The sequence below is a fragment of the Rhinopithecus bieti genome, unplaced genomic scaffold (genome assembly GCF_001698545.2).
Source record: "Rhinopithecus bieti isolate Rb0 unplaced genomic scaffold, ASM169854v2 scaffold_22039, whole genome shotgun sequence".
Lineage (NCBI taxonomy): Eukaryota > Metazoa > Chordata > Mammalia > Primates > Cercopithecidae > Rhinopithecus > Rhinopithecus bieti.
In genome coordinates, this window is record NW_016810828.1 from 1,058,111 (window position 1) to 1,078,104 (window position 19,994).

General features: G+C 36.5%; 1 protein-coding gene across 1 annotated transcript in view; it reads left to right on the forward strand.

The window, feature by feature from the left end:
- The window catches only part of CLASP2 (cytoplasmic linker associated protein 2), a 222,189-nt gene that overhangs the window by 103,882 nt on the left and 98,313 nt on the right, over positions 1-19,994 (forward strand). The window contains 9 exon segments of the mRNA XM_017892934.1: positions 2,267-2,280; positions 2,283-2,325; positions 3,421-3,498; positions 4,126-4,293; positions 6,704-6,759; positions 7,789-7,962; positions 13,781-13,804; positions 15,530-15,547; positions 17,990-18,091. Coding sequence (XP_017748423.1) covers positions 2,267-2,280; positions 2,283-2,325; positions 3,421-3,498; positions 4,126-4,293; positions 6,704-6,759; positions 7,789-7,962; positions 13,781-13,804; positions 15,530-15,547; positions 17,990-18,091 — 677 coding nt within the window.

Consider the following 19,994-nt stretch of genomic DNA (forward strand, 5'->3'; position numbering starts at 1 on the left):
AACTATATTTAATTAAATACTGTGTTAGGAAGAAGCTGAATAAGACATTGTTATTTTAAGTAGTTCAAACTTTTGACAACAGTTGTTCAGTCATCTGTCTTATGTCAGGGGTCAGCAAACAACAGCTTGCAAGTAAAATGTGGCCAACAGTCTGGTTTTGTACAGCCTATATGCTAAGGGTGTTTTTTACATTGTTAAAGGGTGATTTAAAAGGTGGGGGATGGGAGGTAAAGAATATGAGGCAGAGACTGTATGTGGTCCACAAAGCTTAAAATATTTACTGTCCAGCCCTTTACAGAACAGTTTAACTGACCCCTGTCTTACATTGAGGAAAATGGTAGTTGGAGAAATAAAAACGTGACAGAAGACAAAGTCAGAAAATGTGTCATAGAATTGCCTTAAAAATGGGGAGCAATCCATTAACTATAGGGAGAGTGAGTGGAGTACAACCTAAGCGGAAATGTAAAGCTATGCCATATGCTGCAGAGCCATCAGATAGGCCCCTGAGGCCAGAACATATGATAAATGGAAGGTTTCAGTGGGAAAAGAACCTGGTTGAAGGCTGGGGAGTAGGTTGAGATCATAGTGTGGAGGGCTTTGAATGTTATGAAGAGGAATTTTGACATTATTTCATAGATAGTAGGAATCTTTGACAGTTGTAGGTTTTTGGTGAGGAGATGATGTCCAAGGCTAATTTTTATTCCAGCTATGAAAGTGATTGAAAAGAAACAGTGAAAAGCATTGTTTAATTAGGTAGGAGTTGTTATAATTCATGGAAGAGAAAGGCAGAGTCTGAACTAGAACTATGTGGAACTGTGTTGGTAATTGAAGGAGGTTTTTTTAATTAACAAACTCAAAACATATTTCATGTGTAGAAATGAGATTTGATAATTTTGAATATAGATGAGGAAAGTGGTGTCAAGTGCTTCAGACTGTGAGCTCTGGAGTCAGAATGCCAGGGTTTAGGTCCTAGCTCTATCACTTTGAGCAAGTTAATTTAACCTCCCCATTTCTCATTGCCTAATCTGTAGTATATGAGCTAAAAGAGTAGATTTGAAAGGGTACGAATTAATTCGTCGTTTTCTATGTAGTGTTTGAGTTGACATTCACTGCCTATGTGGAGACATCCATAAACTAGTTGGAACTTTGACAGCTGAAGTGACACACCAATGCTGGAGATACAGGACTAGATGTGATAATTATATCTCATAGGCAGAACTAAGAGTACAGATTATGTTGCCTCAATAAAAGACTATAAAAAGATAAGTGGGCAAATATTGGTACCAACCAGATGAGCATCTGTTTAAGGGAAAGTGGAAGAAAAAGTGTTAATAAAGGAAGAAATACAGATCAAAGCTGTGTCATCAAGTGCCAAGGAAGGAGAGGAGCTCAAGTATGAGACAGTTGAAGAAACTGAGAAATAGAGGACTTAGGAGAAAATGTACACAAAGTTTATGTAAAGTCATATACATACATATGAAAGGAAACTGTAAAAATGAAAGATCCAGATTGTTGTGGCTTTCTTGATCACCATTGTATATCTTCACTGTCAAGTGCATAGATGTTTAATAAATATTTTTAAATTAATAAATGAAACTTGTTACATTTTATTTATTTATTTTTGAGACAGGTTCTCACTCTGTTGCCCAGGCTGGAATACAGTGATGGGATCTCCGCCTCCCAGGTTCAAGCGATTCTCTTGCCTCCACCTCTCAAGTAGCTGGGAGTACAGGAGTACACCACCATACCCAGCTAATTTTTGTATTTTTAATAGAGACAAGGCCTCACCATGTTGGCCAGGCTGATCTCGAACTCCTGACTTCAAGTGAACCACCCACCTCAGCCTTCCAAAGTGCTGAGATTACAGACATGAACCACTGCACCCAGCCTTAAGTTTTATATTTGACAAACATTTTAAGTTAAAATTATGGGGAACTCTTAAAGTCTTTTTGAACTGTTTAGCATAGCAGTAATTGGATCCTGAGTAAGTTAGGTATTCACAGCTACTTGGGAGGCCGAGACAAGAGAATCACTTGAACCTTGGAGGCGGAGGTTGCAGTGAGCTAAGATTGCGCCATTGCACTCCAGCCTGGGCAACAAGAGTGAAACTCCGTCTCAAAAAAAAAAAAAAAAAAAAAAAAAAAAAAAAAAAGAGATCTAAAAACATGTCTTACGCTTTAATTTAGGGGACAAAGTGTAGTAGTATAAAAGAAAGTGTCAATGTATTTCTCAGTACAACATTTAGTTATTTAACTTCTATTTTCAGACGTTCATTTGAATTTTAGATTTATTGTTGCAAGAGTGGCAGACTCATTCATTGGAAAGGTATGCATTCCCTCTTCCTTCCTCCCACTTCCCTCCCCATTGTCACCAGTTCGTTAAAAGTTGATGGTATTGGTTTTATATTATTTCTCATTTTGCTTCAAAGGTTATTTGAACCTTTTAAAATAAAGCTTGTAAAGGTTCAAAAATCTGTGGTGTTGTGCCCCTCTTACTCATTACAACTATGAATAGTATGATTTTCTTCTTTGTTTGTGAGATGGGTAAGGGTTTCTCAAATAGAATGGGTTATATAAGATACTCCAAGTTGAGTTGGGCAAAAGTTTAAAAATAATCTCTAGTCATATGATATAAGTTTCCTAAAGTGTAATCAATCATGTAATGAATGATTTAAGATGGAAGGAGCCTCCTTTCAGAGGAAAGAGATTTTTAAGAAGAGGTATTCATTGGGAAGTTTCTCCACACCAGCTGTTAGATGTCATTGATCAGGTATATACTGGGCAATGTCTAGTGTAACTCTGAAATGAAGGAGAGGAAAATGTGGGCAGCTGATTGGTTACTGGCTATTTGCATGGCTATATTTCTCATTAGCTTCAAGTTTGAAGCTCGGAAGATACTGTATTTACCTTGAGTATATTGCTGATTTTTCGGTTTCATGAAAATTCTTGAATTCTTAAGGCTCATTTTTTAAAAATAGAATTTGTTGTTCAAGTTTCCTTTGCATTCTTCTGTGGCAGCTAATATTCAAATTTGGTCAGGTCACAACTGATCACACTTAGCAAATCATTTCTACAGTGGTGAATTAGTGAGGAACCACACAGAAGATTCTTTTTTCTCTAATTTATTAAAAATTAAGAATTTAGGTACTATGTATTTATATACTATCTGAATTCCATATAAAAATAATTACTTTTAGATTTATAGTAATTGGATTGTCAGAAGGAAACCATACATTAATAAAACATATGGGACAGATAATTAGAAAATCTTATGGTCTTAGGTTTATTATTGTGCACGAATTAATTTTTATTTACCTCGCCTACCCATTTGTAATTAATATGTAACATATAAGCAGTAAGCACCATTTGTGGTGAAACATACAGCTTTATCATAACTCTAAAAATGTATTTTATTTTATAGACACGCAGCTGTCTTGGTTGAAACTATTAAAAAGGGAATTCATGATGCTGATGCTGAGGCCAGAGTGGAGGCAAGAAAGTAAGTCGGTATAGTATATTTTTGTGACAGTTTAATCTTTTTTTAAAAAAACAAAATGTATTGGGAGAATGAAAATATCAGAAGTGTCCAAGTGTTTTACTTGACTAGCCCTCCAGTAAAATTAAGAATGTTTTTTCTCCATTACATCTGTACTAGACATCTAACAGCCTCCTACATATTGCCACTGATGTATAATCATCAGTATTCTTTTTTTGTCATAACCTATTCACTTTCATCATGAATAAAAAGAATTGTCATTTATTGTTTGTATTGTATACCTGATATCGTGTGAGGTACTTGTTATATATTATTTTCTAATCCTTAGAATGATCCTCCAAAGATAGTGTTATCTCCATAGACGGCAACTGAAATTTGGACACTTAGGGGTTTGCCCAAGGCCACACAAACCATATGTGGCACAGCAGGTTTTGAACTGAGATCTGCTTTTCTCAGCAGCCTTCAGTCTTTCCACTGGAACTTGTTCAATTTAGAAAGTGTTCACCTGACACATAGCAGATAATGCTGAAAACCAGTGGGCTTATCTTCATCCTTCTTGAATGTACATGTTACTGTTAATGTCTAATTATGTAAAGCTGTTACTTCATCTGCTTTTCTTTTTTTTAACAGGACATATATGGGTCTTAGAAACCACTTTCCTGGTGAAGCTGAAACATTATATAATTCCCTTGAGCCATCTTATCAGAAGAGTCTTCAAACTTATTTAAAGAGTTCTGGCAGTGTAGCATCTCTTCCACAATCAGACAGGTCCTCATCCAGCTCACAGGAAAGTCTCAAGTAAGGTCATATAAGTGATGATTACTAGTCTCTTCCTCTCCTCAACTCCCTAAAGTTTCATAAGTTGGATACTTGAATATCTGTTTGCTTTCACCTAAAGCCTTGAAAGAATGATAACTCTAATATACTTATTTATTTTGGTCTGCTGTTTCAAGAGTTGGATACCTTGCCAGCATAATTCTTTCTCTTTGGATAAAGAGTTCTATGATTCATATTTTGCTTCAATATGTTTATGTCTATAAAAGTCTGGGAAGCACTACATTTTTTTTAATACCACAAAAATAGTACTTGTAATAAATAACCCATTTAATGGAGGAATTGTAATGGAGATTCAGAAGTTATCTTGAGAATTCTACAACACTATGTGACTGGTAAAAAAAAAAAAAAAAACTCTACTACTTTCCTTCCTAACCTCTGACACAGCTTAAAAATTCAGGAAATCCCTCAAGGGACAACATTATCTAGTATCTGACTTAGTTCTCTGTAACTCCATTCTCATCTTGATGTTGACTACCTCAAATCCTTACTGCTTTAGCAACCGTAACCCTGTTTTCTGTCTCTCTGGCCCTATGAGATTGCTGAAATTACTGATGCCTTCTCTACTTCCTAGCACTGGCCCTGTCCATCTTCGTGACCTCTTGCCCTGTGCCATGTATCTGCAGATTTCCCCTAGGGAAGAGTAGCTCAGAGAATGTCAGCCTAATTAGGCCGGGCATGGTAGCTCATGCCTGTAATCCCAGCACTTTGGGAGGCCAAGGTGAGCGGATCACCTGAGGTCAGGAGTTCAAGACCAGCCTGGCCAACATGGGGAAACCCCATCTCTACTAAAAATTAGCCAGACATGGTGGCGGGTGCCTATAATCCCAGCTACTCAGGAGGCTGAGGCAGGAGAATCGCTTGAACCTGGGAGGCGGAGGTTGCAGTGAGCTGAGATCGTACCACTACACTCCAGCCTAGGCAACAGAGCAAGACTCTGTCTCCAAAACTCCTCTCTGTAATTTTTTTCTTTTTGGGATCTTGACCCCCACAAAGATTGCTGGTTGCCTTGGCAACTCTGATGCAGAACTGGGACCAGGGTGAGGCAAGGGGGCACCTAGGGTACAGAATTTAAGCAGGCACTCACTGGGTCATTCAAATACTGTACTAAAGTTCAGTTTCTTGTAGGTTTTCAGAATAAAAGCAGATACAATCTGATTTCAAAAATAATTATTGTAGGAATAATGACCTATCTAAACTTTTATTTAAATTTCGGTTTAAACTTCTGTTTAAATTTGTGATAAGTTCGTCATCTGAAATGAGCTGTCTTTGTTGCTTTTGTTCTCTTTTTATTAACTATGCTCAAACTTTAAAGTATACATGAATCACCTGAAGATCTTGTTAAAATCTGGAATCTGATTCAATAATTTTGGGGTGGGGCCTGAGATTTTTCATTTTTTGCAAGCTCCTAGGTGATGCTAAATGCTGTTTGTTCATGGACCATATTTTGAGTACAAAGGATCTAAAGGAAGATATTTTATGTTGCTCTAATATAACATTTTTAAACATAAACAACTTTAGATTCTGTGAACCTTAAAGTGATCTGTCTCAATTTAAGAGAACGACAATTTTAGGAGACACTTATAAAAATAATATAATGTTAGCTTAAACATTACACGGACGTTACAACCTTACAACTTAAGTGAGAGAGGCTTTGGTTATGCTGAGTTGCCTATGTGCTAGTGATAACACTACCCCTTTCTTCTTCTAAGTAAAATATCTCAGGATACAAGTGAATAATAATAGTACTGTTACCGAGTTCTCTTTGGTGGTCACCATGATGTGTGTTGAGGAGCAGAGTGAACAAAGGCAAACTGATCTCTATTTCTGTAGAGCTTACAGTCTTTATTCACTGCCAGTATTTTATTTTTGCTTCATAACTAATTGAGACACCATTGATATATGATGATTGGGAGGAACTGTTCTAATGCGATTTGTAAAAGGAGAGTTAAAATTAGAAGTACCAGCTAGGCATGATGGTTCACACATATAATTCCAGCACTTTGGGAGGCTGAGGTAGGAGGATCACACTTGAGCCCAGGAGTTTGAGACCAGCCTGGGAAACATAGGGAAACCCTATCTCTGTTAAAAATTTAAAAATTAGCCATGCTTGGTGGCATGCACCTGCAGTCCCAGTAAACTTGAGAGGTTGAAGTGGGATGATCACTTGAGTCGGGGAGGTCAAGACTGCAGTGAGCCATGATTGTGGCACTACACTTTAGCCTGGGTGACACAGCAAGGCTTTGTCTCAGAAAAATAAAAACAAAAAAGAAATACTTCTCAACTTTCCACAAAATTCAGTAGTATTTTATTGGTTTTTATCAGAGGAATGTTAAATTGTCTTCTTACTAAAAGCATTTTTTATACCTTGCAGTCGCCCTTTTTCTTCCAAATGGTCTACAGCAAATCCATCAACTGTGGCTGGAAGAGGTAATTTTCTCTTTAAGTAAGAGTTATAACCTATTTTATCTTTAAAACAGTAGCCTTCAAACTCTTTTGATCTGCTCCATAGTGAGAAGATCATTTTACATGGTAACCCGGTACCACACATAATGCACTTTACCTGTATATGTATACATGTATACATACATAATATAACCCAAAGTTCCAGGAAGCCATACTTTCTCTTACTTGTGATGCACTCTGCTTTTAGTTGTTTCATTTCTTCATAATGGCTTCTCATGATGCACTCAGTTGATTTTACAACTTATTAATAGGTCGTAACTCACAGTTTGTAAAACTCCTGACCAGACTGCCCAACATGGGGAAACCCCATCTCTACTAAAAATACAACAGTTAGCCGGGCATGGTGGCACATGCCCATAATCCCAGCTGCTCAGGAGGCTGAGGCAGGAGAATCACTTGAAACCCAGGAGATGGAGGTTGCAGTGAGTCGAGATCGCACCACTGCACTCCAGCCTGGATGACAGAGCGAGACTTCATCTCAAAAAATAAATAAATAAATAAAAATAAAAAACTGAAAATCTAAAGACCAGAAATTGAATGACTTAATTTGCATTTCCATGGAGTGGCAGAACCTCCATTAATTTTTTAATATCTCTATTCCTGGACTAGTTTTCTTGTATTTTCTTATAGTAAAAAATGTTACTGCTGCCTTCTATTTATCTTGTACAGTGCTTCCTTTGCATAAATCAGTCCTAAACATAATCTCTTCATCTACAAGACAGTCCTGTGAATTTTATAGTCAGAATGTTACCATTTTTCCCATTTTAAAGGAGAGGAATAAGGCAGAGAAATATTGAGAAAATTGCTGAAGACTTAGTTGTGATTGAAACTGAGGCATTCTGACTTTAAAATACTTAATAGTACTGTCCATTTGGCCACTGCCTTTTCGTTGACCATTTGTCTTCAAATTAACTCACGATGGTCAGGTTTATATAATTTTCATGTTTTCAGTGATTTAAATGATACAGGTTACCTTTGCTTTGTCTTTCATAGTATCAGCAGGCAGCAGCAAAGCCAGTTCCCTTCCAGGAAGTCTGCAGCGTTCACGAAGTGACATTGATGTGAATGCTGCTGCTGGTGCCAAAGCACATCATGCTGCTGGACAGTCTGTGCGAAACGGGCGCTTAGGTGCAGGTGCCCTGAATCCAGGTTCCTATGCATCACTAGGTAAGACAACTGATTATGGAAAATTGTACCATGTTCTCTCCCTGATCTCTGTGAAGACAAGTTCATATACCTTAATCATTTCTATTCATTCTTGTTATTTAAGGATAGTCCATATGTTTAAATATAATTCTGTATTGGGGACATGCTTCTGAGGAATCTGAGCTGCCTTGTTTCTCCTTTTCCCTTATCCTCATCATCATCTTGATCAAAGCAACAATTCTTGAGTCCATGATTGCCTGTAGAGTTTTCATAACTGCACTTCTACCACATCTAGCCACTAGTTTCTAAGGGGGGTTGGGAAGGGAATTGGCCTTGTATCTAGCTTTCTTGTTTTTTTTCTCCTACTTCTCTTCTCTTATCAAGAATGTGAAGCCTTTTGGAGATCTGGGAGAACGGCAAAGCTCTGCTCTGTCTAACCAAACCCTAAACATATATTCCAAAACTCTATTCAGTTTGTTTTTTTCATGTTTTATGTCCATCAAATTAAAAGTTGAGGTTGGTAATCCGTATTGCATATCTCTTCATGCTTCATCTTTTTCTTTTGGGTAGTACTGGTGGAACATTAAGCAAGCAAATTGCCTCAACACAATACAGATTGAGCATACCTAATCTAAAAAATCTGAAATCTGAAATGCTCCAAAATCTGAAACTTTTTGAGCACCAACATGGCACTCAAAGGTATTTCGAACCAAGGCGGGTGGATCACCTGAGATCAGGAATTCGTGACCAGCCTGGCCAATGTGGCAAAACCCTATCTCTACTAAAAATGCAAAAATTAGCTGGACATGGTGGCTCATGCCTGTAATCCCAGCTACTTAGGAGGCTGAGGCAGGAGAATCGCTTGGACCTGGGAGGTGGAGGTTGCAGTGAGCCAAAATCGTGCCATGTACCTCCAGCCTGGGTGACAGAGTAAACTCCATCAAAAAAAAAAAAAAGGTATTTCAGATTTTGGATTTTTTAATTAGCGATGCTTAGGGATACTCAATCAGTTAAGTATGAATGCACATATTTCAAAATCTGAAATCTAAAATGGTTTTGGCCCCAAACATTTTAAATAAGGAGGACTCTTATAGATTAAAGTTTCTTTTAGGTTAAGAAATGCAGAGAATTTAGGTATGAATATAGTACATGATAAAGTTGGCACAGCTGCATTCAGAACCGTGGAAAGGAGTAGATTATTCAGTAAATTGTGTTTAGATACATGGTTTACAATCTAGTATAAAATTAAGTTAGAACCATGTTACACATCATATAGAATTATATTCTAGATGATAAAAACATTAAAAACATAAAGCAACTTGATGAAAACATGATAGGTGAGTATTCCTCAAATCTCAGGTTGACACAGGAATTCCTATACATAAAAGCAAATAAGCCATGAAGGACAAAAATCTCTTGAATTTAAATCTAAAGTATGAAAATAAGAAATCTTAAGGAAAACTAAAAGAGAAAATATTTTGCCATATACTAGTAAAAAAGTTAAAATGTTGAGAAATTTTCAAGTCCATTAAAACAGATGAACTCTATATATCAAGAAAAGCATGTATCAGAATTGCCAACAAATACCAGAATAAATGTTGAACCTTAGCTGTAATCAAACAAATGCAAATGGATAGACCTATAACTATAACAAGAAAGTTAAGGGTAGTGCCTACTGTTTTCAAGAGTGTGGGGAAAAGGGCCTCATCAGGCAACGCTTATGTGAATTAGTGATGGGACACTTTTTCTGAGTTCCAATTTTGGAATTCCATGAAGCATTTTAAATCAGAATTTTGCCCCAGTAATTCAATGTTTACGTTTTAAAAGAATGTTCGTGTTTTTAATGACGTTATTAGCATCAACCTTAATGTGTAACAGAGGGGATAGTTGAGTTATATTGTATCCTTATATATGCTGTGCAGCCATTAACAAGTCATATTTTCAACAAAGATTGAATTATGCAGGTTACCAAATACTATGTAGTAATTTCATCATTTTGTGTAAAATTATACATAGAAGAAGGACTGACATGATATATTACAAAGGTGTTAACAGGGTTGATTACTGCTTTTAATTTTCAGAAAACTTTTTGTTTCAAAGCATTACATTGCCAAGAATGCAAGGTTATTTCAGTATGTGAAGACCAGTCAACATATGTACCATAACGTCATGATCATCTCAGTACCAGCAGAAAAAGCATTTGACAAAATTAAACACCCTTTCATAATAAACATACTCAATAAACTAGGAACAGAAGTTATTTTCTCAACCTGATAAAGAGCATCTTTGAAAATCCACAGCTAACATCCTACTTGATGATTAAAAAACTGGATATTTTTCCCTAAGATCAGTAACAAGACAAGAATGTCCACTCTTGGCTCTATTTAACATTACCTTGGAGTAATGTTAAATTGGAGGTACTAGCCAGGGCAGTTAAGCAAGAAAAGAAATAGAAGGTATTCAAATTGGAAAGGAAGAACAAACTATCTCTCTTTGCAGAAAACACAGTCTTGTGTTTAGAAAATCCTAAGGAATCCACTATATATATGTGTGTGTGTGCGCGTATATATATATGAGCAAAACACATTACATTGAATATTATTTTTACAAGAAGAAAAGTACTGTATTTAAATTGTTTTAATGTGCCCTAGAAAGCCAATTTGGAACACTGTTTTTTTTTGCGAGAACCTATTGTTGTTCTTTAAGGTTTGAATTCCATGTTTCATTGTGAAGGAGAAATGCCACTACTTTTTTCTTTTCTTCATCTGACCCAGGTTCCCACTCAGGGACAATCAGATACCTGCCTGTGGCTTTTTCAGGTGTTGGATAAAGGATGTTCTCCTTCTTTTCCCTCCTTCCCTTTCTCCCTTTACCCCACCCTACCCGCTGTGTCTCATGTACCCTTCTTACACACATAAGACTGATATAAACTCTGTTTTCTTCTACTTTGAGCCTCACTTATTATGGCTATACATATATGGATTAGAGGGAGTGTTCTATTAGTTTTCAACACACGCTTACTTGAGCACTTAGTTTTTGCTAGGTACCAGGGATCTAGAGGTATATGCTTCTATACTGAATCTCTCAGTCTGTTGGTAGGTTGCTGAAGGAGGAGCAGCTAAAAGTTTGTTGCGTTTTATGCATTTTGAGTTTGAGGTCCCTGTGAGACTTCAAACTGGAAGTTTTCAGTGGACCCTTGGTATACAGTAGTATATAGAACTTGGCAGAGAGGCCGGCACAGTAACTCAACACCTGTAAACCAGCACTTTAGGAGGTAGAGGCGGGTGGATTGCCTGAGCTCAGGAATTCGAGACCAGCCTGGGCAACATGGCAAAAGCACACCTCTACCAAAGCAAAAAATTAACCAGGTGTGGTAGCACGTGCCTGTGGGCCCATCTGCTAGGAAAGCTGAGGTGAGAGGATTGCTGGAGCCTGGGAAGTCGAGGCTGCAGCGAGCCGCGATCACACCAGTGCTCTCCAGCCTGGGTAACAGAGTGAGACCTTTCCACATTCTCCAAAAAAAAGAAAAAAGAAAAGACAACAACAACAACCTAGCAGAGATCTGTGCTGATGATTAGATTAGATTTGGAAGTCAGATCGTTTTACTCACTGTAATCAATCTTAGACTCAGAGCCTTCCTTCTTAAAGCAGTTGCTGCTGGTTTTTGTTCTCTCTAAAGTACTGAAGTTTTTGGCAGCAGGGATACCATAAGTGTTTTGAAGTTCACCCTGTAACTTCAGCCTAAAGGGGAAGCTTGGTGGTAGGAAACAGGAATTTAAGTTAAGGTAAACTTGATGTATGGGTGCATATTTATGAATATTTATTCTAGCAATTGAGTTTGTGGAATTGCTTGAGTGGGAAAGAAAATAGAATTTCAATGAGGGCATATGAACAGAAGTCAGATTTTAGTTGGTTGATTGAGAAGTTAGAAAGAGAATCTGTACAAGTTACTGTTATGCCTGATGGTCGAGAAAAGGGGTGAAAGAATGGTAAGAATTATCTGTGGTTGAAAGAACTTATCGTCTTACAAGATTGGAGAAGTGAATTATGTTTGTATCCTAAGGTGGCAAGTCAGTAGAGACGGAAAAGTTAGAAGTGTAAGGATGAAGGGAGATAATTAATAGCTAAGTTGCTATGGAAGGTGTGAGGAATGGGATATGGAGCATAGTCTGGGAGTTAGTCTTGAATGTGGAAGCGTCAGCCATTTCACTGATGTAGAAGGGAAGGAAGTGGAAGAGGTAGTAGATATCAGATATGATATTTTAGAAAGTTGGACATTAAGAAGAGTATGATTGGGGAGGTTGTTGTGACTTTCTGCCTGAAGATTCAGTCAGAATCATGTGCTAACAGGTGACTTGAAGTTTAGCCATTTGGGAGGAGTAGACACAAGAGGTGGGGCACTCGTGGCTGACATTTATTAGAGCAAAAGGATTTATTAGAGCAAAGAAAAAGACCTGTGAGATAGTCTGAAGGCTAGACACAGGCTTTCAAAGTTTGTCTCCCAGAGATAGGGTTGAGGGGCTACTCCTTCCTCAAGCAATGAAATAGAGCAATGGAGGCAGGGCACAGTGGCTCACACGTGTAATCCTAGCACCTTGGGAGGCCTAGGCGGGCAGATCACTTGAAGTCAGGAGTTTGAGATCAGCCTGGCAAACATGGTGAAACCTCATCTCTACTAAAAATATGAAAGTTGACCAGGCGTGGTGGCAGGTGCCTCTAGTCCCAGCTACTCGGGAGGCTGAGGCGCAAGAATTGCTCGAACCTGGGAGGTGGAGGCTGCAGTTCGAGTTGAGATTACGCCATTGCACTCCAGCCTGGGTGACAGAGCGAGACTCTATTAAAAAAAGAAAAGAAAAGAAAAGAAATACAGCAATGCAACATGTTCGCAGTGTTTCTGCCCAAGGAAGCTCACTTAAGATTCACGCTGGGGGTCAGTAGGGGATTGGGAGTAGTCACATAAGGCACTCTGCTTGCACAACCAGCCACAATTACCAGAATCCCAGACTCCCAAAAAGAAAGGAGGTGTTCACCATAAATCACACTGTTTGCAAAAACAGCTTAGGCAAACCGTAGCAGAGTTCTGTGTCCCCACAACTCCCGCACACACACTTAAAATAACCTTATTAATATAGGGAGGATCCAAAATAATTACCAGAGGCCAGCCCCACAAGCGTACACTTCTTAAGAACAATATCAGTCCTGCTATGTTAAATCCTTTTAGCATGGGCACTAAACACCAAGTCAGATATTTATCCCAGTTTCTAGTATTGCCAGTATGCATGACTTCATGGTTGTGTAGTTTTCTGTATGGGGCATCTCAAGTAATAGAATAGAGAAAGTGAGTTAGATTCATTCAGATGTGAAATTTTGTAGGGGCTGAAAGTTCTAAGAAAGGATGTGGGTGGGGAAGCACAAGGTAGTAACAGAGGCTAATGATGAGAGGGCCTAAGTGTGGAATTTGGGGGTATATTATAGACAAGAGAGAAAAGAAACAAGGCCATGTGACTGGATGGGAAAAACTCAGACTAGAGCAGGGGATTGGCATGACGGCAAAGTCCAAGGCTAGGACATGGACCTCACTAACTTTTCTCTTTTTAGGCTAGTGAAAATAAGACTCATTATCAACTTTTAAAAAATTATCTACTTAGTACATTAGGTGAAGTCTTGATCTCACATCTTGTTTAATTTCCTAGTCTGTTGTAGTTGAAAACAAGCTTGATATATATGTCTGTGCTATGAATTCTGTCTTCTTAAAGAAAATGTTTTCTAGGAATTATAAAAGTCATTTCTTCTAATATACTAAGTTTTCCTCTGTTCCTTGCTTGCACTTTCATCAAAGAGGATACTTCTGACAAGCTGGATGGTAAGAACTTCCTTTCCTAATTCTACCAAAGATTTTTATGGAACCTGGATTCTATATAATATCCTTGTTCATTCTTCTCTTATTTTCTGAAAATATATTATTAATACTTATTTAGTGATAACGTCAATGTAAAAATGGCTACATAATTCTCTGAATAAATTTGGGGTTATATCCCAGTCTACTCAAATACTAGGTTAACTATTTTGTTTTAACTTAATTACCTTAAAATGTTTTCCCGAGCTCTTAGAAGTACGCCTCTGAATATTCTCAATTTGTTAAGTCTTCGTAAAAAATATTGGATTCAGAAGAATGGAAAGAAATCTCCTAAGTCATTTCATTCACCTCTTTAGTCTACTAGCTGATACGACAAATGACATATTTCATAAGTTCATATGATTGTTTTTGAAAATGAAACGCAAGTTACAGAGGCTGACTTTTTAAGAGGGCGTTGTAAACTAACATTTAGTCAAAATTGAACTTTAAACTTTGCCCTTTTAATTTCAATATTCAGTTGATTACAGTTTATCTGTAATGGCTTAGTTCAGTAACAACCCTGTATGATATTTTTTGTCTGATACTAGATAGTATGTTATCCACACTTTCCCTTCACTGCAGCAGATACCATAATGTTACCTATGAGCTTGACCTTTTTTAAATAACTGAAGATACTAAATCTGTATGCCACATTATGAGATCTAAGAAAAACAGAGACACTATATATTTTTCTGTAAATTATTATGTAAATGGAAAATTGATCTAATGTATCTTCTGTTTTAATGAGATATAACATTTATTAAACCTTGGGTTAGGTACATGACTGCTAGTTATATTAGTCTCTGCTTTTCTATATTATTATAATAAAATATTGAATGAAATGATAACCCATCAAGAGTTGGTTTCTATGTATCAAACCCGTTAGACATCCTAATATTGATATTCTGAATCTTTTAAAAACACTTTTATCACTTTCCTGTTCAAAATATTTTCCTGTTTGGGTAGGAAATATCAGTCTATTTAAGGAGTCACTTCTGTTATATGATGTGATACTCTTACTGATGTTCAATCCTATGTTTAAAAAAAATACACAGACATGTATATTATTGCCCTTTAGTAGTGAGTGATGATGTTTGTACTTAGTCATTTTTTATAGATTTCATCGACATCTTAAGGAGTGCACATAAATGTTGAATAAATAGCTAATGAATTGGATTGATAGATTTTTGCTTTGTAGATGCTTTGATGAAAATGAGCAAATGAGGCCTAGGTCATAGATTTTATTCCTATGTTTCTTAGTTAGCTTTTCTGATTCCTTTATGGGCTACCTTTAGAAAATGCAGAGAAAACATTTCTACCCTGGAAAGAGCTATAAAATTTCATTTTCAAAGAGTAATTACAGAGTTACGTGTTTTGAAGGATTAATTTGTCTAATTTTTTATACCATTTCAAATTTTAAGAATGAAATATAGCAGACAAAAAATGTTTCCTATAGATTTTTGTTATTTTCGTTTGTCTAGTTTCAGCCTTTTTCTGTGTGCTGTGAATCATTGGATTACCTCAAATTTTGTTTTTCTCAAAATGAACCTTCCCACAGTTAATTTAAGGCTGTCAAAAAGTTACGTTTTGCTTTTACCCTTTCATTATAGTGTTGGGTGGGGATTGTGAGGCAGGTCTTAATATCAACATTGGCAGAATTTGTTGAAATACTGTTTTATTTTTCTTATTTAGGAACAGCATCTGAAGATGGTAAGAATTATATATTTTGTTAGTAACACAAATACATCTACATTACTATTTTCATTGGTAGGAATTAAATATTAAAACTAAAATAGGCTAATTTCTTTGCAAGTCTTTATAACTTGCCAGTGGTAGTAAGTTCTACATTTTTTATTTGATTGTCTTAGTAATGTGTGGATTTTTTTTTTTTCCTTTGATTCTTCATCCTGCTAGTTTGCTTTGTACTTTAGATCATCTCATGCTGGAAAAACATAATTGCTTAACATGTTTAATAATACATAGTATAATGTAAGCATATAATTCATTTTTTATAGTAGTGCCATTAATGCTTTTCTTACATGTTTGTGGTTTTTTTTATTTATGCCAATTCATTTATACTTTGAGAGATCATGCACCATTGCTTTATCATTGAAGTTTTAAATGCATTTACTTAGTCTGCTTTTAAAATATGTCTTCTACTTTTGAATCAGTAAGTGGGGAATTGGTCACAGATTCAAATTGAATTACACCAGAATTGCTACACATATCTTACTGAGTCAGTTCATCTTAAAAATCATTTTTTTATAGTTTTGAGTTTGTAGAAAGGAATTTAGTGTTTATGTTCACTCTACCTGAAATCTGTCTTTTTAAAACCTCTGATTCAAAATATAATTTTCCTCTAAGTGTTACGTGGATGACTATTTTTTGCGATACAAAACTAAGTAGGATTAAAAAAGTTATTTGGTCTCATGTTTACTCTGATATATTTAAAATAATTTTGTATTTTAAGTTTTAAATTGGAATACTCTATAAAAATATGATCTCTGGCCAGGCGTAGGGGTTCACACCTGAAATCCCAGCACTTTAGGAGGCTGAGGTAGGAGGAGTGCTTGAGCCTAGGAGTTTGAGACCAACTTGGGCAACATAGTGAGAACCCATCTCTACAAAAAATTTTAAATTTAGCTGGGTGTGGTGGCACACTTCTATAGTCCCAGCTATTCTGGAGGCTTAGGTGGGAGGACCACTTGAGCCTGCGAGGTCGAGGCTGCAGTGAGCCATGATCATGCCACCGCACTCCAGCCTGGGCAGCAGAACAAGACTGTGTATCAAGAAATAAATAAATAAAAATAAAAACATGATTTCTGGTACTGTGGAATTGTAATTTCAAATGTTAATATCAAAATAATTAACGTTCTCATTTCTTTGTTATATACAATGTAGATAAATTCTCCATTTCAAAAATAATAATTTGGTCATTTTGTTTTACTTTTTAGTCAAGAGAACTTTGTGTCCTGCTCAAAATAGACTGTAAAAGGGTGAGAGGCCTGAACTACAGGCTCATTAGGGGCCTTGAAGTTGATAGTATGCTGGTATTCTACCAATTAAACTTATGGTTTTGATTCTGTTTTATTCCTAGTTCTTATTACTCTCTTATCTTTTCTCACTCATTTCTTAATTTTATGATATCTCCTTATTCTTTAAGGAGTTTTTATTCTTATTATTTAGTATGTTTTTTCCTAATTAATATGGTCATATTGGGCTAGCCAGTATTTCACCTATACCCTACAAGTTGTATCTTTTAATTTTAACTAAAAGTAGTTCTGAGCCCTTCTTTTTGAATGACAACCTTATTGGTTCTGATTTGATAGCAGTTGAGACTACTGCTTAAGAACACCAAAGTACCCTCCAATAATATATTCTGTCCTCACTTACTTTTATTAACTGCAGCTAACTTAAGCACTTGACAAACACGTTTCTTGTGGTTAAAGAGCCCTAGAAATAGAGTGAGGATGTTTGTGGCCTAGTTTTGTGGAGGAGAATGAGGCAGTGGTAGAGTAGAAAGGAGCAATTTGGGAGGTATGAAAAGAAATATATTGAGAAAAATACCAACTCTTATGTGATATGTATTTCCTCAAATCATTTTCTAACTGAAATGGTTGATTGGAGGAAGAGAGCAGTGAACATGTCCATATACATGTGTAGTAATCTGATATAAAGAGATTAAATCTTTTGCCTAATTATATCTCTTCCTTCAGATCCATTTAGAAGTACATTTTCAGTCAAAAGGATGATATGAATTGTTCCTAAGATTAGGCTTATATTTAAAACTGTAGGGTTGACTTGAGAATAATCTAAACTTCATGGAAACTGAAATTTCAGAATTGCAACTACCAATTGAGAAACAAGTGACATGCCTATGGTAATTATCTTAATGATAATTACTGGACTAATAAATAAACTAAGAATGTAAATCTTTTAGTTTGATTCTTCTTATCCTTGAAGGAAAGTTAGCTTATTGTATAATACGTAAAACGAAATACTGTTTATAAAATTTTAAGAGAAATAGAACCCGTAATTGATGATTACATTATTACAGAATTTGGCAATACCTAAAATAGTGAGATTTTCTCCCCTCATTATTAAACATTATTATAGAAAATGTTTTAATTATGTAATTATTTTATTTCTCAGGCCGGGTGAGAGCAAAACTTTCAGCACCACTTGCTGGCATGGGAAATGCCAAGACAGATTCTAGAGGAAGAAGTCGAACAAAAATGGTGTCTCAGTCACAGCGTATGTATTGCTTATCAGCCCTCCTATATTTGTCACTATGTTAGGATAAGTGTGTTGCTTGTATATTACTGTGTTAGATGATTGACCAGTGGATAGAGACAAAGCTAATTTTAAAAAAGACAAGCCACATACTGAGTTCTTGTTCTGTGCTTTAGGTTCATCATCACCTGACAAAAATGAAGGTATTTTTTTTCAATGTTTTGGATCAGTTGTTGTGCATGTATTGGAATTTTTTGAGTGGGTGTTGTCTTGTCTTTGGTGTGTTATTAGGGCTGCATCATTGATATCTGCCACTTAGAAAGAAAAACTTCATCTGCCTTACAAACTTTTGCATGGAGATATTTTAAATAGCACAAATCCTTAGCATTAAGGTGTTCACATTCTACTCAGACGCTAATGTAGAAAATTGTGCTTTTTAGAGACAAAATAATTGCCATATATTAGCATCAAAATATGGTTATATCTTAGGTAACATTATTCAAGGACAGATACATGGTATCTTATTTTCCCCAAAATCTATTAGATTATCTATTTTGGTTAGCATTTTGGCAGGTATATGCTAATTTATAGTGAGGAAACGTAATTTGAAATGACCAATTCGGTTGCATTCATGTTAAATTTAAGATTTATATTTTTGCTCTTTCACTGGAAGCTGAGTTTGTCATTAGCGCGATTATTAAAAAGCACACTTTTGAGGTCTAGCTAAAATTAATCATTTATTTCTATGTTTCAGAATAGTAAACATATATTTATGGCATTTTTAAAAACTTTATTTATTTATTTATGAGAGATGGGGTCTTACTCTGTTGCCCAGGCTGGAATAGAGCAGTGTGATAATAGCTCATTGCAGCTTCCAACTCCTGGGCTCCCACCTTTGCCTCTTGAGTGGCTGGTGCCACAGGCTTGCGCCACTATGCCTGGCTAATTGTTTGTTTGTTTTAAGAGATGGGGTCTTGCTGTGTTGCCCAGACTGGTCTTGTTCTTCTGGCCTCAAGCAATCCTCCCACCTCGGCCTCCCAGAGTGCTGGGATTACAGGTGTGAGCCACCATGCCTGGCCTCATTTATGGCATTATTAATTTAAAATCATTTGTTCCTCTTCCTTCTTTACCAAGAGATTTTCCTTAGTTCTTCCCTCTAAAACCATGACAGTTTTCTAGGGAAGTAATTGTGGGAGTATTCATGTGCTTCAGTATTTGTTTTTCTTTTTTTGAGACAGGATCTCACTCTTGTCACCCAGGCTATAATAGTGCAGTGGCACAATCATTGCCCACTGCAAGCCAGGAACTCCAGGGCTCAAGGGATCCTCCTACCTCAGCCTCTCAAGCGGCCGGGACTACAGGTGCATGCCACCACTCCCGGCTAATTTTTTTTTATAGAAGTGGGTTCCCACTGTGTTGCCCAGGCTAGTGTCAAACTCCTGGGCTCAAACCGTGTTCCTGCCTCTGCCTGCCAAAATGCTGGGATTGTAGGTGTGAGCCACTGCACCCAGCCTTCTTGGCTATTTTTGAAAGAAATAAATGTAACTATTTTCTACCATTGTTTAGGTGATTTATTAGAATATGGATATCCTATTTGTTTGTTTTTAACCTGATTCCTGAATCTTGAAATCGGGAAAGAGAATGGGGCATTGAAGGGCAGGATAGTGATTACACAAGTCTTACCAACCAGATCCTTCTCTTTTTCCAAAGTCAGAAAATCCAGGCAGAGTAATGATTGGAACACTCAAGAAGAGTCCTAAAAATAAGCGGAAGTAAATTGGTTTGCAACTTGAAGGTTATTTATGAATAGGAAAACTTTTATCTCAACTAAATCAGTGGATCATATCATGTTCTTCCCTGATCTTGTATATTTTTAGAGCAACTTAATCTTTAGCAGTGTAGCATAGTAGTTAGAAGATATGTT